Genomic DNA, 16,732 nt, shown 5'->3' with positions numbered 1-16,732 from the left:
TTGTGACTGTTGTATTGTTGAATAGCCTACTGCTTCTTGGATAAACTTTAGCAACTGCGTGAAAGGATGGAGTTTAGGACCGCGCGGTTGATGCTGCTGCTTCTATGGATATTGACACGCAGTACAGTAACATAGCCTACGTAAACATCAGCTTTTGTTAAGACATTTTTCGCATGTTTGCACATAATTTAACAGATTTAAAGATTACAAATACATAGTGACATTTTTAAATTGTCTTGATTTAGTTTTGCTATAGTTTATCCTGCGTTTGCACCGAATGAGAATTTTCTTCTCATTTTAGATGGCGATAACAACAGCTCTCACAGTTTTCCTCACTCTCATACATGTTGCATGTGGTCAGCTGGAAGATGTGATTATTGATCGATACTTCATACCAACACACTGTTCGAGAGAGGTTCAGATTGGAGATTATGTTAGGTATCAGTATAACGGCACATTCAAGGACGGACGGAAGTTTGACTCCAGGTGAGTGAACTTAATATACATTTATGTGCAGCGTACTTGTGAAAATGTATAAAAGAATTTATGCAAGGCATCAATTTTATCAAAATTTACACGTTGCTGTATGCAGGATACTGATTGCAAGACACTGGGCAGAATTCATACTCTTAGAGAATAAATGGTTTTATTTTTACTTTACTAAAATTGATTATTGTAGGGGGTTACTGTTACTAAGGAGTCAACTTTGTTTAGTCAGAGGTATCTAGAATTCCCAAGGCCATAGAAAATGGTGAAGAGCAGCCAGCCTCCAACTAACTTTTATAGTCATAATGACATAATTTCTACAAGTTCTGATAGGTTAACACTATAAAATAATTACAAACATTTTTTCCATTAAAAATAGTATCTTGCAGATATTAAGTTTCGTTCAGCTGTTTCTGTGGCATGATCATATTCCTAATCTACCCCTTCAAATACACTATTAGAACATTAAATAGATAAATACGCTGGGATGTTTGTCTTTAAAATATCTTAATTTTTAAAAGAATCTTTGTCCCAAAGTTCTGCCTGTAGATAGACCTTAACACCCGAAGACAAAAGTGCTACAAACAATAGTCAGCATCCTGCAATCTGTTCCTGAGAGTTCCTGAGAAATGCTATTCTTTTGTTTTTCTAACCTAATGGCCCATTTAGTTCACACCTTTACAGACACGTTTCTGTTGATTGCATCTGAGGCATGGTGACAATGTAAATGCAACTCACATTATTTTTTACTGTGCACAAAATTCTCAAATGCTTTCATAATAGTTAATATACAGCAAACCAAAATCAACAACAATTTTACAATAATTTTGCACAAATGATACGCATGTTTCAATGTCCCATTTGTCCAAACTTAAACAGAAGATGTTGATGATTTATTGAGTTTCATTTGAGCTTACCATTATTAAGGTCAGTGTTTCATTTAGTTGAAGATGTATGTCTAAATGAGATGTCTAATGGTTAGAGGAAAAGTGGAACAGGTAGAGATGTGCAGAGAAAAGGATGTGATAAAACGAGAAGGAGAGGATGAGATGAGTGTTATAAAAATGCATTTATCACAATGTGTCTGAACTAAACTAGTTCTGAAAGGAAGAGTGGTCATACAGCACTGTAAAAGATCTTTAGTTATCATAAGGTCATGTTCAGGTCAGGTTGTTTGATATTTTTGATGTTAATGTTTTAAAGGAGAATTTTTTGTAAATAGGTGATTGTTTTTTATTTAGATATACACAACAGCAATCAATAATCAAGAATGTTAGTGGCAGCCTTGTACTTTGTACCTAAAAATGCTTAAAATAAAAGTATTTTTTTCCTTTTCTCTCTCCTCCTTTTCACCCTCAGCCTGGATAAGGGGATTCCATTCGTGGGGCAGGTGGGTGTGGAATCTAAAGTCATTCCTGGTTTGGATAAAGGAGTTCAGGGCATGTGTATAAATGAGAGAAGAAAGATCACCATACCTCCTCATCTTGCATATGGAGTCTTAGGAGCTGGTAACACTCTTTTTTCCTAGTAAATAAATATAAGTCTAATATGAGACAGATGCCAAAAAAGTAACATTCTGATGCGATCATAGTTGTGCTAATACATTAATGTTTATCCACTGTCAAAATTTGTACTATTTGTACAACTTTGTTGTCCTCTGTCTATGCTTTCTAAGTGAAGGTTCATTAGATGCATCTTTGAGCTATTTACAGTGATCTTACAGTTTTTTTCAGTGGCTTTGGTACTGTAATAGTTCTGGGCTGCATTTCCCAAATGCATTGTTTGCTAAAATTCATTAGTCAACTTAGGCTTACGATGGTTTCGAGAAAAGACCTGGGCATTTCTGTTGTTGTTTTCATTCCCCATGTGCTCTGTGTGTGACCTAGTTTCTGTCTTCCCTTGATTGCGTAATCCTGTTCAAGTGTGTCGATTAATTAACATCATAACCTTCACCTTATAAGTTGGACTCGTCCAGTCTCGTCAACATTATATGTGTGTTTGCTACTACCCTTCACTTTGCTCTCCGAGGTGTAGCAAACACATAAATAAATAGTTTGTAGTATTAATCTTCATGTGGTCCTTACCAGACTGCACTGTGAAAAAAACTGGACCTATTCCGTAAGCAGTTCTCCCTCATAATGCCCCCTGCACCAACATTTACACTTGGCACAATGTAGTCAGACAAGCACCAGTCTCCTGGCAACCTACCACTCCTGAAAGTGCCCCATTCTTTCACAAATGTTTATAAAAACATGCATGCATAGGTGCATAATTTTATGGGAATGATAGGAACACATGATTCCAATTATTCATATGGGTGAGTGAATAGTTTTAGCAATATAGTGTATATCATGCCCCAAAGTGACTGGGAAAAACTGTACCTGACCTAACTTTGGCAACAGTTTGGATGACAGTTATTGTACTGAAATTCAGAAGGCTGTGCTTCTACATTAATTTCAAAAATAAGTTACACATTATGTTGGATATTGATTGAAAGAGACTGTTTCAAAATGTTTGAATTACAGTATTGAGGAAATGATTGAACCTTAATATTTATCTGCACCCTTTAGCCATTGTAAGGCCATGTGTCACGCCTCCCTTCACCTACTGATCCTATCACCTGGTCATGTTCACAATCAACTGAATTCTAATCACCTGCACCTGCAGCCACTTACCATCACCCCATATAAAACCACTCACTCCATTCTTTCAGTGGCTGATCACAAGGTTACCCCGCAATCGCTCTGGTCATCTATCCGTCGGCCTGCCCGAAAGACTCTTTATGCCCATGGAGAGTGTGATGGATGATTAGCCCCTAAACGAACGACAGGATGAGAAGCATGGAACCCCAGGAAAGCTTATCAACCGAACCCTACCAGCAGGCGTTCATTCAAGCACTTTGTGAAACTCTTTCTCCGCCTGTTAATCCAATCTGTCCCATGGCTCGACCTACCACGTTTGCTGGAGATGTTACAACCTGTTATGGCTTCCATCTTCAGTGTTCACTATACCTGGAGATGGAGCCTCATCTCTTCCCCACAGAATGAGGGAAAATAACCTTTGTTATATCCCTACTCACCGGTAGAGCTCTACAGTGGGCAGAGGCAATTTGGAGCCCTGATAGCGCATGGTTTAACTCCCTTGATGACTTTTGGGGGCATTTCAGACAAGGGTTTGGTCAACCGACCACCAGTAAAATGGTGCACGATGAATTACTGCAGCTCAGGCAGGTGGAGCTACCCGTTCATGAGTATGTGCTGCGCTTTTGTACACTGGCCCATCTCGATCAGCAGTGAGTGTCACCACCCTAATCCCTTCCATATCTCAAATTCCACATATCCATGCTAATCTCCTGTATCATGATCAACTTTCCCCAGTTGTTGGTGGATTTGGGAGCCGCAGGGAACTTCATCTCGTCCTGCAGCCTTATCAATCTTAATATTCCTCATCATCGTCTACCCACTACCTACCGTATAACAACCTTACATGAAAGACCTCTTGACCAAGGCCTGGTACACCACGGGACACCACCACCACAAAGCTCATGCTGCTCGTTCTGGAGTATGCAACAGTAGATGTGGTGCTAGGTCGACCCTGGCTTCAACTACACCAACCAGAGGTGAAGTGGGAGACTGGTAAAGTTCTGAGGTGGAGCTGCCACTTTAAGGAGTAGTGCCTAACATCAGTCACCAAACTCAATCCCAACCCGATAACCTGTCACTCCACCATCATCGAGAGTCCCAAGACACAATCCATCACTCTCATTCCACCGGATTAACTTTCCTACTCAGATGTCTTTAGCAAATCTGCAGCAACTCACTTACCCCCTCACTTTGGGATTGTGCGATCGATCTGCTACCTGGAGCCAAATTACCCTAGGGTCTAATATATACAGTGGTATGTGAAAGTTTGGGCACCCCTGTAAATTTTCATGATATTCCTTTATAAATCATTAGTTGTCTGGATAAGAAAATTCAGTTAAATATATCATATAGGAGACAAACACAGTGATATTTGAGAAGTTAAACTTGATATGATTTATGGAAAGTGTGCAAGAATTATTTAAACAAAATTAGCCATGTGCATAAATTTAGGCACCCTTGTCATTTTATTGATTTCAATACCTTTAGCACTAATTATTAGAACTCAAAATTGGTTTGGTAACCTCAGTGACCCTTGACCTCGATACACAGGTGAATCCAATCATGAGAAAATATTTAAAGGAGGCCAATTGTAAGTGTTTCTCCTCTTTGCATCTTCTCTAAAGTGTGGCAACATGGAAGACTTAAAACAACTCTCAGATGACCTGCAAACAATGATTGTTGAACATCATGGTTTAGGGCAGTGGTTCCCAACCTTTTTTAACTCACAGCCCACACAACCAAACACATATGTTTCCGCAGCCCACTGCAAAAAAATTTAAATGAACCTGTTATTTGTGTCGGGTTAGTAACTGAGTACTCAGAAGCATGACTTTTAACTGTCTTTATTGAATAAGCGGGTAAGCGCATAGTAACAGTTTATTATTTTTGTTATTTAATTAATTATGATATTTAATTATTACTACACATTTTTACGTACATTAGCAATATTATTATTTCTATTGATAATAACTGGCGGCCCCCCTGCAATACCGTTGCGGCCCACTGGGGGGGCCGCAGCCCACAGGTTGAAAACCACTGGTTTAGGGGAAGGATACAGAAAGCTGTCTCAGAGATTTAAGCTCTCAGTTTCAACTGTGAGGAATTGGAAGACCAGAGGCACAGTTCTAGTTAAGGCCCAAAGTGGCAGACCAAGGAAAATCTCAGATAAGCAGAGGCGCAGGATGGTAAGAACAGTCACAGTCAAACAATAGACCAGCTCCAAAGACCTACAACATCATCTTGCTGCAGATGGTGTCAATGTGCATCGTTCAACTATTCAGCGCACTTTAAACAAGGAGATGCTGTATGAACGATTAATGCAGAAAAAGCCTTTTCTCTGCACATGCCACAAACTGTAGTCTTGAGGTATGCTAAAGCACATTTGGACAAGCCAGCTTTATTTTGGAATAAGGTGCTGTGGACTGATGAAACTTATTTGGGCAAAACAAGGGGCGTTATGCATGGTGGAAAAACAACACAGCATTCCAAGAAAAACACTTGCTACCTACAGTAAAATTTGGTGGCAGTTCTATCATGCTGTGGGGCTGTGTGGCCAGTGCAGGGACTGGGAATCTTGTTAACGTTGAGGGTCGCATAGATTCCACTCAATATCAGCAGATTCTGCAGAACAATGTCCAGGAATCAGTGACAAAGTTGAAGTTGCGCAGAGGCTGGATCTTTCAACAAGACAACGACCCTAAACACTGCTCAAAATCTACTAAGGCATTCATGCAGAGGAACAAGTACAACGTTCTGGAATGGCCATCTCAGTCCCCAGACCTGAATGTTATTGAAAATCTATGGTGTGATTTAAAGTGGGCTGTCCATGCACAGAAACCATCAAACCTGACTGAACTGGACATGTTTTGTAAAGACAAATAGTCCAAAATACTTTCTGCCAGAACACGGACCCTAATTGGAAACATTTAGAGGCTGTTACTTCTGCAAAAGGAGGATGCACAAAATATTGAGTTATTTATTCTTTTGTGGTGCCTAAATTTATGCACATGGCTAATTTTGTTCAAATAATTCTCACACACTTTCCATAAATCATATCAAGTTTATTTAACTTCTCAAATATCACTGTGTTTGTCTCCTATATGATATATTTATCTGAAATCTATCCAGACAACTAAAGATTTATAAAGGAAAATCATGAAAATTTAAAGGGGTGCCCAAACTTTCGCATACCACTGTACACAATCCGTCCCGGAGAGAGAAGTCATGGAGGAGTATGTAGAGGAGGTGCTGCAACAGGGGTTCATTCAACCATCCACCTCACCTGCCACGTCCAGCTCCTTCTTCGTTGCTAAGAAGGATGGCGGACTCCGACCCTGTATTGACTACCAAGCACTAACAACCAAATGGTAAAATTCACATACCCCTTACCTCTAGTGCCAGCTGCGCTGGAGGATCTTATGGAGGCACGTATCTTCAGCAAATTTGACCTCCGTAGTTCTTATCTCATTCGGATCCGCAAGGGAGACGAGTGGAAGACTGCCTTCATCACCCCTACTAGCCACTACGAATACAGGGTTATGCCGTATGGGCTCTCCAACTCACCATCCATCTTCCAGAATTTTATGAACGAGATATTCAAAGACGTGCTCCACCGATTTGTACTCATTTACATAGATGACATACTCATATACTCTCCCAATCTGTCAGAGCACCAACGTCATGTCATCAAGGTGCTCTAGTGTCTCGACAACCCCAGTTATTTTTAAAAGCCGAGGCAGAGAAATGTGAGTTTTAATCAAGTCACCATGCACTTTCTCGGCTACATTCTAACGCCAGTCCCGACCACTATCAAAGAGCTACAGAGGTTCCTGAGGTTTGCAAATTTCAGTCTTCCTCGCTCCCATCCAATGGTCAATTGACGATCAAATCCAAGATGCCACCCTGACCAAATCTGCTTCGATGGGAGGTCCAGAAAGGAAGCTTTCTGTACCATACACTCACCGACTACCCCTTCTGGACTCAGTCCATACCTCTCCGGGATCCGGGTATCCAGGAAGCCACCAAACCATCTCACTCCTCCAGGACCGCTACTGGTGGCCCAAAATGGCCCGGAATGTCAGCCGTTACGTCAAGGGTTGTTCAGTCTGCGGCATCACATTGGGGGTTGGGGGGTAATTTCACACCGTAACTCCCTTCATCTACTGATCCTGTGACCTGGTCACGTTCACAATCACCCAAATTCTAATCACCCGCACCTGCAGCCACTTACATCACCCCATATAACCCTCTCACTCCATTCCTTCAGTGGCTGATCACAAGGTTACACCACAATTGCTCTGGTCATCTGTCCGTCTGCATGCAGGTCTGCCTGCCTGCCCGAAGGACTCTTTTATTCCCACTTGGCTTACAAGGGAAGAACTTTAAACTTATCCTGTTGAACTCATTTCTAGGAAGTATCCTCAGTTTGTTTGTGTTCGCTTGATGGCTGGAAGCCGCTGATTGCCTGTGTTAAATAAACTTCCTTCTTTGCCTATACTCAGAGTCTGTATCCTTGACCAGAGTGTGACACCATGGTTGACAATATAGTCCACAATAGTGGGCCTTATTTCATGGGCTCCCCTGAAAACATGTTTTATGAAATTTTGGGGGTCTTAAAAAAGATTGACGTACAATTTTAGTATTATGTAATGTCATCATTGTAGTTTATTAAAATAGCAAAAATCTCATTCATTTATGCATGATGACGATTTCACTTCAGATAAAGATAACTGCACACGCTATTATTGTCATGAACATCAAGGTGTTGGGGCGCTGCGGTGCAAATTCCAATGTTGGAGGCCATTGATCCATGCGCTAAGGCTGCATTTAAGCATTTGTTTCATTGTATTTTTTTTACCTGGATGGTGCTGTGAACCCAAACGTGTTGTGAACATGGTGTTTCTTTACCATGGCTGATCGTGCTCTATTTTTATTTGTGCGAGTGCTGCAAGTAGCCTAATCTAGAGTGAGTGACTGTGAACACAGTAGGCTAAATGAACAAAGAAATAATGTTATTCTCCTGTAGTGTGACAACATTTTATAAAAAAAAAAAAGGGCATCCGAAAACTACACTCTCTTTAGGTTCAGTTATCCCATCTGACTCAGCACTGGTGTTCCTCTCTAGGTTTAGTAATCCCACCTGATGCAACATTGGTGTTTGATGTGCTTCTGCTGGATTTGTGGAACAAAGAAGACAAGGTTCAAATTCGTACTCTTCACAAACAGCAGAACTGCAAAAGGACAGTGATGCCCAATGACTTTGTCCGTTACCATTACAATGGATCTTTGTTAGTGGGAAACCTATTTGACTCCAGGTAGGCCAAAACAATAACAAAACTGTTATTAATTGTAAAAAAAATAATTGTTTTTAATTATATGTGCTGTTCAAATTAAGGGAACACTTCATTAATAAATTGGATCTGAATGAAAGATTAATATGTGCAGTACATGCATGTGTGCCTATTTATATAGACTATGGGTAGTTGATTTATCCTATGGTGTGACAGTAAAATAAATAAAATAAAATAAAATAATAATAATAATAACCTGTAACACTGAAAATAAATCTCATGCTATATGTAACTGTAAGAATAAAGATCCACATAGTCCGGTTTTATATGTCGGCTACCCATAAACATAATAAAAATACACAGTGCACACATATTATGTTAACAAAAATGTGATTCATTTGACAGCACAAGTATATAATTATTATATGGCAGAAAAAGGCACATTTATTTGCAGTACATAAATACTAACAAAGTATTAGCAAAGCCAGACAAAAATGGATTTTAAATTCTATTGCAGCCATCTTCGAAACTCAACATACGACACATATGTGGGGCAGGGCAGTCTCATTAAAGGCATGGAGGAAGGTCTTCTGGGGATGTGTGTTGGGGAGAGGAGATCAATTATTATTCCACCATTCCTGGCTTATGACGACAAAGGATATGGTAAAATTTGTAATTACTTTCATGCTTTATATTATATATGTTGATTGAAATTTAGTAATTTATTATACATTTATTTGTACTTATTTTTATAATTTAATTATTATAATTTACAGCTAAAAAACTCATAATACCTAAAGTGTAAACCATAAAAAGTAAAGCGTGACCATACTTTTGAATATACATATTATATAAGATCCTGGATTTCAGTAAATGTTATGTATATGTTTGATATGTAAGTCTAAAGGAACTTCACCCTTAGGTACAAAGGTCCCTCCATATGCAACTCTAATTTTTGATGTGTTACTGGTGGATATGTTTAACGTGAAGGATGATGTGAATGTGGAGGTTCAAAAGATACCACAGCCATGCCGGAGAAGGGCAGTGGTGGGAGATTTCATACGTTACCATTATAATGGAACCTTTCAAGATGGCACTGTCTTCGATTCCAGGTCAGTCTGTCATCTGGAAAACATATAATTTCAGATCACAAAGTGTATTACAAATGTTTGTGTTGATGTGTTGCCATTAGCAAAATGCCGATCATTTATATTTTCACGAGACTGTTGATTTATCTTTAATAATTTTTTTAAAAATATCCTCAGTTATTCTCGAAACAGCACTTACAACACATTTATTGGCATGGGCTATGTGATTGCTGGCATCGACAAAGCCCTGCAGGGAGTCTGTGTGGGTGAGTGGAGACGAGTCACTGTGCCACCTCATCTGGCCTATGGAGAGAATGGATCAGGTGACTATTAGAGGGAAATTAGAAGAGAAGAAAAAAAACAACAGAAGCATTTAATTTGCATAATGCAATATAAGCATGTTGAAATGTTACAGAATGCATTCTTGTGTTTAGTTTCAATATCATTTTTCATTATAATATATATATATATATATATATATATATATATATATATATATATATATATATATTATCTTCTGATATAAAATCACAAAACCTATCATTGTAGGCATAAAGATATATTACATGGTACATGGTATATTACATGGTTAACTGAGTGTAGATTAACTATTTAACATTATAGATGACAGCATTTGATTTCTTTCAAATGAGTTGAGGAATGAGTTGAGTGAGACTATTTTTCTCATCTTCAGTATTCTCTGTGTTTTCTTAGGTGAGCTGATCCCAGGATCTGCCGTGCTTATCTTTGACCTTCATATTATTGACTTTCACAACCCTAAAGACCAAGTGGACATTAAAGTCATCTACAAACTAGCTGACTGCAAACTGACAAGTGCTGCAAATGACCTGATTATGTACCGCTACAACTGTTCTCTGCTAGATGGCACACGTCTCTACTCTTCGTAAGTACTACCCATTTGTACTATGTTTATTTCCTTTAAAGCTGCAGTCTTTACCATGTGTGAAAATATGGTATTGCAGTTCTTTGCAGAATGATATTCTATGTGTGGGTTGTACTGCAGCGCGACTCCAATGCGGATGAATGTAATGTTCTGAGGTGTATGTGTAGCTGTCAGTCACCCCACCGATGGGAATCCTGTACTTATTAATCACAGGTTCTAGCCTACTTCTTAAAATATAGGAATACATGAGGAAAAAAGCATTAGCATAAACCGCGCTACTGATGGTGATTCAACCTAACGATCATTTAGCTCATATCACATCAAATCCTGCAGATTATTATAATTTTTATACTTTATTCTCAAATTATTAATGTTAAAATCATCACTGTTGCGTGACTATAAGTCTAGTGTCTATTAGCGTGTCAATTTTTTAATTTATCTACAGTCGAATCTCTAATTTTCACATCAATCGAATTTCAAAAAAAAAAAAAAAACTTTAACCAAAAAGCAAACTATGCTTCCTTAAAACTAGTTTTCTTTAAAATACAAATATTCTGTAATCAGAAACACATTTAAAACTGTAATATAATATAATATATATAATATATTGTAATCCTTTCTGGATTACAATCCGCTATCAAAATGATTTTTTGATATTTAATTATTCCAGCTTCTATGAGAATAGGCTACAATTAAACGATGTGCCTCCTTCAGAATCCTCACAGGTAAACAAGGTGAGCCAGGACTCATTCTTTATGTTTACAGATGTGACATAATGACACAGTGCCATGCTCGAATTTCCCGCAAAAACCTACATGTCCAATCAAATTAGAAAAAAATATTACTGTTATTAACTGCTGTGAATCGAGCTAAAGTAAGGCGATAGTTTTGAACACTGGCTGGTTATGTATTTTCTCAAATATTGATTTTGGATAATTTTTATCCAAAAAAAGTTACGAACTGCAGCTTTAACATATATAATATTGTTGGTCAAGCATGGTGTAACTTAATATTAACAAATCAGCATGATATAAGTAAAATTATCTATGGAGAAGTGTGCAGAACACACTAAGCATTAATGTATTATCTGCAGAGATGACTACCCAGAACCCCCACGTGTCACATTAGGTCAAGGGAAGTTGATCACCGGTCTGGATGAAGGTTTGCAGGGCATGTGTGTGTTAGAGAGGAGAGAGATCACTGTTCCACCCCACCTTGGACATGGCACCAATGGAGGTAAGTAAGCGTGACCTTTATTTATATAGTGCTTTTAACAATACAGATTGTGTCAAAGCACTTTACAGTGTCAAATAAGAGAATAGAATGCCAGTCATTTAAAATGACAAGATTAAACACTCAATGTTCACTTAAAAGCATTTCATTATTGCATTCACTAACTTGTCCAGCTCAGTTCAGTTTAAATAGTATCTGTGCAATCAAATTGATGATAATTGCTGGAAATTAATGCTCCCAACTAAGAAAGCCGGAGGCAACAGTGGCAAGGAAGCAAAGCTCCATCAGTGACCGAATAGAGAAAAAACCTTGGGAGAAACCAGACTCAGTTAGGAGCCAGTTCTCCTCTTTACAGATAAAACCAGCAGTCAACTAACTTTCATTAGAGTGTTAGTAGATTATTAGTAGACTTGTAGGGTTAGGGTTTGAATAAATTGACATGTTTAAGTGACAATTAAGATATCTTCTTGCAATGGAAAAATGCAGATTTACAAATGCAAGAAATGTGGAATTCAAAGGAAAGATTGCTATCAAATAGCACACCTAAGTTCCAAACTGATGAAGAAGAATTGGCAGAGCAGCCATACACAGAGACAGAGCAGTTAAACAGTGTTCTTGATTATTACATGTGGGTTTTTATCATAATTTAGATGGAACGTATCATCAGCATAACAGTGAAAGCCTGCACCATGTTTCCTGACGATATCTCCCAAATGTAAAATTTAAAGCATTAAAAGAAATAGCCGTAGTACTGAGTCTTGAGGTACTCCATACTGAACTTGTGATCAATATGATACCTATTCATTTTTTGTCAGTCAGATAAGAATAATTTGAACCATGGCACTTCCACTAATGCCGACAAAGTTTTCTATTATAAAAGAACATTGTGATTGATAGTACAGAACTTTATTATGGTCAAAGCTTATTAATGCAATGTCCAGTTAGAGGTGTTCAGATAAGTCTTTGCTGAAATGTCTGGGTTTTGTTCTTTGATCGCACTCACTGACTGAATTCTCAGAAACAAAAAAAAACAAATGTGTATATATTATTTTTAGTGTAAACAGCTTAAGTGATTATAATAGGACTTTCTGTTTGAACTCAGCTTGACAGAAGTCAGTCAAAATTGAAACTCTCCTTCTGTACAATGAAAGTGTTATTAGTAACTTGCAATGTTTTCATTAGATTCACATTAAAAACATAGTATGTTTTATGGTATGACCCATATCTGGTACTTAAGTAAAAAAGGGTTTTACGCGTAGATACATTTTTAATAGATTATTTTCTATATAGATTATTCTATTTGCCCAATGCTCATTATGCTCATCAAAATGAATTTACGTACACATGTTTGAGAATCAAAATATTTCATGATATAGTTAGCACATTTGGAAATATTTCAAATAAAAAAGAAAAAATAAACAAAAAATAACCCTATATTAGTTATACCCCTGATAGCACGCATACACCTGCATTTACATCTGAAAGACGTATTATTTAGAGTGTTTGCTCATCTGCAATATGTCCATAGGACATCTGCTATTAGATGTCAAATAAACGTCTTTAAGATGTATGTAAAACTGACATCTAGAAGACGTTTGTAGACAACAGATGCTTTCTGGATCCAAAGACCTTAAATGTGCTATCTGGGACACCAAGACAATGTGTTCATGCAAAAATATCATGTTATATTGATCACTGTGTGAAAGCACGCAGCTGGTTTGGTTGCACATCAATAACATTAGACACTTAATCGCTCCTCAAGCATGTGTGACTACTGCATACTGTCACGCGGTGGTTAGCATGAGAGCACGCAACGAGTATAAAGGCAAATGAAAACACTTTAATCTTCTCTGCGATGAAATAAACAATATCTTTACAGGCAGGCAGACAGACAGGACAAAAAACACACGCACATTAAAGACGAGAACCGACGAATACACAGGATCAAACTAGAACCTAAATACTAACGGGAAAATCACTAAATGAACTAGACACAGGTGAAGACAATGACAATATTAACAAAAGTAGGTCACACGGAACACGTGGCACACGACAAAAACAACAACACAGAGTCCATAGACGGGACATCATCTGTACCTTCATTACAGTCATAACTCTTCTTTCCGCTTTTGAAATATTCTAATCAATAGATTTTCCGGTTTTCCCTGATCTCTGTCTCTGTCTGCCTCTCTCTTCATTCCTGCAGCATTGGGTGTACCCAGTAGTGCAGTGTTGCTGTTTGAGCTGGAATTACTACAGCTGCAGAAGGGTGTTCCTGAGGGCTTTCTGTTCATCTGGCTGCAGGACAGTCCTGAGCCTCTGTTTCCAGCCATGGACATGAACCAAGACCAGGAGGTACCGCTGGAAGAGGTATGCTCTCTGCTGTCTGCCTTTTTACGGTTAATGTAACTATTTCCTTCTTGGTGTATAAATTGGTGTATAATTGGTTTCTGAGAATTCCTTTAAAATCAGCATGCCACAACATTTACTACCCAGTCTATTTACAGACAAGTTTAAAGCTATTTTCATTGTTATTCTCATAGTGTCTGCCAGAGGCAGAGAAGGATGTTTGTTGTGTTCAAGCTGTTATGAAGACTGCATATTATATAAGAGAGAATGGTTTTAATTAGTGAGAATGGTTTTACTTAATTTTTAAATAAAGACATGTTATGTGTCAAAGTAGTTATTCAAATAGTTGTTCGTATAATTCATATTACCAGATGTTTTCTCCAGAAATTCACGAGAAACATAAGAAACATAAAGGAAAATAATCTTTTTGAAAAATTATATTTTATTAATATTTTATCCTCTGTAGAGGACACTATGACTCATTTTTTTTATAATAAAAAATAAAATGAATAGACATCAAAAAGCAAAAACAATTTTTAGGTTTTGAAGATTTGTCATGCCAAACTTCAGCTTAAGGCTGATTCTCAACTATTTTATAAAATATTTTACAAAATTGTTTGTTTTGCAATTTGTGTGTACATATGTCCCTAAACTTGTTTTCCCATTAAATGTGGACCTAATCCCACATTAAAATCAATAATTTGGTATTCCTCTTGTACCATTGTTCTCTTTTTTGCATAAAAATAAGTCTCTAACTCTAGAAATAAGTCCAAAAGTCTCTCCCAAATGGTTCTACTGCTGCCAACAAGTCAGTCAAGTGGCCTATGTAACATATTTTATTGTCAGGAAATTACTTGTCTTTAAAAGTTTTGGTTTAACATACCTGTTGATCAAAAATAGTCTTACATCTACACACACACACACACATATATATACAGTATATATATATATATATATATATATATATATATATATATATATATATATATATATATATATATATATATATATATATTCCCCCTTCTCCCAAAATGGCTAATACTACTGTTTATGCTATTTAAATAGTTCATAGATTATTGTCTTTTTTTATATTCAAGTAAACTTAGAGGTTCCCCTTGGTAGATCTCGATTACAGTCCACGGCCGTACAAACCCCCCCAACACACCATGATTCAAGATTCAAGAAGCTTTTACTGTCATTTCGTCCATATGTAGCTGATGCAGTGAAATGAAACCAGGACCCTGGTGCTACATATAACAATAAAAACAACAGAAACAACACAGAGTTACCTGTGAGTACCTAGAATACTTCTAGTACCTAGAGTTACCACAGAGTTAGTCTGTGTTGTCTGTCTACTGTGCAGAAGAGATAACATGACTTCTCAAGTCAGCACAAAAACAGACCCTGTTCTATCACACAAATACTTAATAATAATAATTTCTTTTGTTTTTTTTTGTCTTCTGCAGTTTTCAGCATTTATTAAGCTACAAGTGGCTGAAGGCAGGGGTCGCCTCCATCCAGGAATAGACAAAGATGTTATCCTAGGAGACATGTTCAGAAAGCAAGATCGCAACGCAGATGGCAAGATAACTGAAGATGAACTGAACATCATAGTAAATGAGGATGGCGAAGTGCCTGAACATGAGGAGCTGTAAAGGCAACATAGAGATTTTTGTAATAATCAAGTTGGCATAGTTTTCTAATTGCAGTTTATTGTAAAACTATGTCAGCTTGATGTTGGGATCCATGTGTTCAGTAACGGGTGATTTTCCAATGACATACAATGCACTATTTAAAAAAAAAACAAAAAACATTTCTAGTTACAGTTTTTCAGAGGTTACATTGACAAATGTGTGAGCTTTTGGTGTCTTTTTTCTGTTCATTAATCAAATAAACAATGTAACTGAACAATGGGTTTGTTCATATATAGCTGTTATGCAGCTTCTATGTCCTGATAAGGTTTTTTGTGCCCATGATCTGGTCCAAGTCATTGAATTGAGTATCTGCTGATGCAGAGTCCTAATCTGATTCTTGTATTTTCCTAGTGTTTGGTGCTCACTTCAAGTACATTAAAGTTATTTAAAATGAACCCAGTGTGTGTGTGTGTGTGTGTGTGTGTCTCACTCTCTCAAGTTCAAGTTGCTTTATTGGCATGTAACAGTTGTGTTACAGTATTATTGCCAAAGCAATTTCGACACCAGAGTAAAAAAAGGTGACAAGAAATTTAAAAATAAATAAATACAATAAAATAAATTATTGTAGTAATAATGTATATGCAATGAAGAATTTTATGAATTGGATACATAGCATAGAGTCATTTGGATACAAAAATGAACAATTCAGTGCTTCAAATTGTGGAAAAGATAGTATGTCTTGTAGTGGTATGTTTGGGGGTAAACAAGAAGAAAGTGTTTATCTTCCTCTATTTGATTCAGGTCACAGTGTTCGCATAATCTCTGTTCTCTAGGAATCCAGGATTCATTGACAAGGAGGGCTTTATATTGAATAGATTTAATGTCGGACAGAGTCAGGTGATGCCTGATTCTTTAATTCCAATGTTCTTCCTGTTACACTTTAATTAACACTTAATTTTTAAAATATCTAATATTGGTAACCTATACAGTAGAATGGGTTTAATGATGACATGACAACACAACTGATGTTCTCAGGTCCAGAAACATAGTAAATACAAAGATATATGGATTTTTTTTACCACTGTATTCAGCACATAATTTTTCG

The 16,732-nt window shown here is 37.3% G+C and overlaps 1 protein-coding gene across 1 annotated transcript; it reads left to right on the top strand.

Annotated features, from left to right (window-relative positions):
• The first annotated feature begins 111 nt into the window (after window positions 1–111).
• On the top strand, window positions 112–16,082 carry fkbp10a (FKBP prolyl isomerase 10a). Its single transcript, XM_043234105.1, has 11 exons — window positions 112–140; window positions 302–486; window positions 1,846–1,994; window positions 8,254–8,443; window positions 8,937–9,082; window positions 9,342–9,531; window positions 9,685–9,830; window positions 10,222–10,411; window positions 11,505–11,647; window positions 13,851–14,014; window positions 15,460–16,082. Exons 2-11 carry the CDS (start codon window positions 302–304, stop codon window positions 15,646–15,648), a joined length of 1,692 nt encoding a protein of 563 aa, XP_043090040.1. The 5' UTR covers window positions 112–140; the 3' UTR covers window positions 15,649–16,082.
• Window positions 16,083–16,732: the final 650 nt, after the last annotated feature.

Source organism: Puntigrus tetrazona, unplaced genomic scaffold (assembly GCF_018831695.1).
Source record: "Puntigrus tetrazona isolate hp1 unplaced genomic scaffold, ASM1883169v1 S000001062, whole genome shotgun sequence".
NCBI classification, from domain to species: Eukaryota; Metazoa; Chordata; class Actinopteri; order Cypriniformes; family Cyprinidae; genus Puntigrus; species Puntigrus tetrazona.
This window is presented reverse-complemented; position numbering and strand designations above follow the sequence as displayed.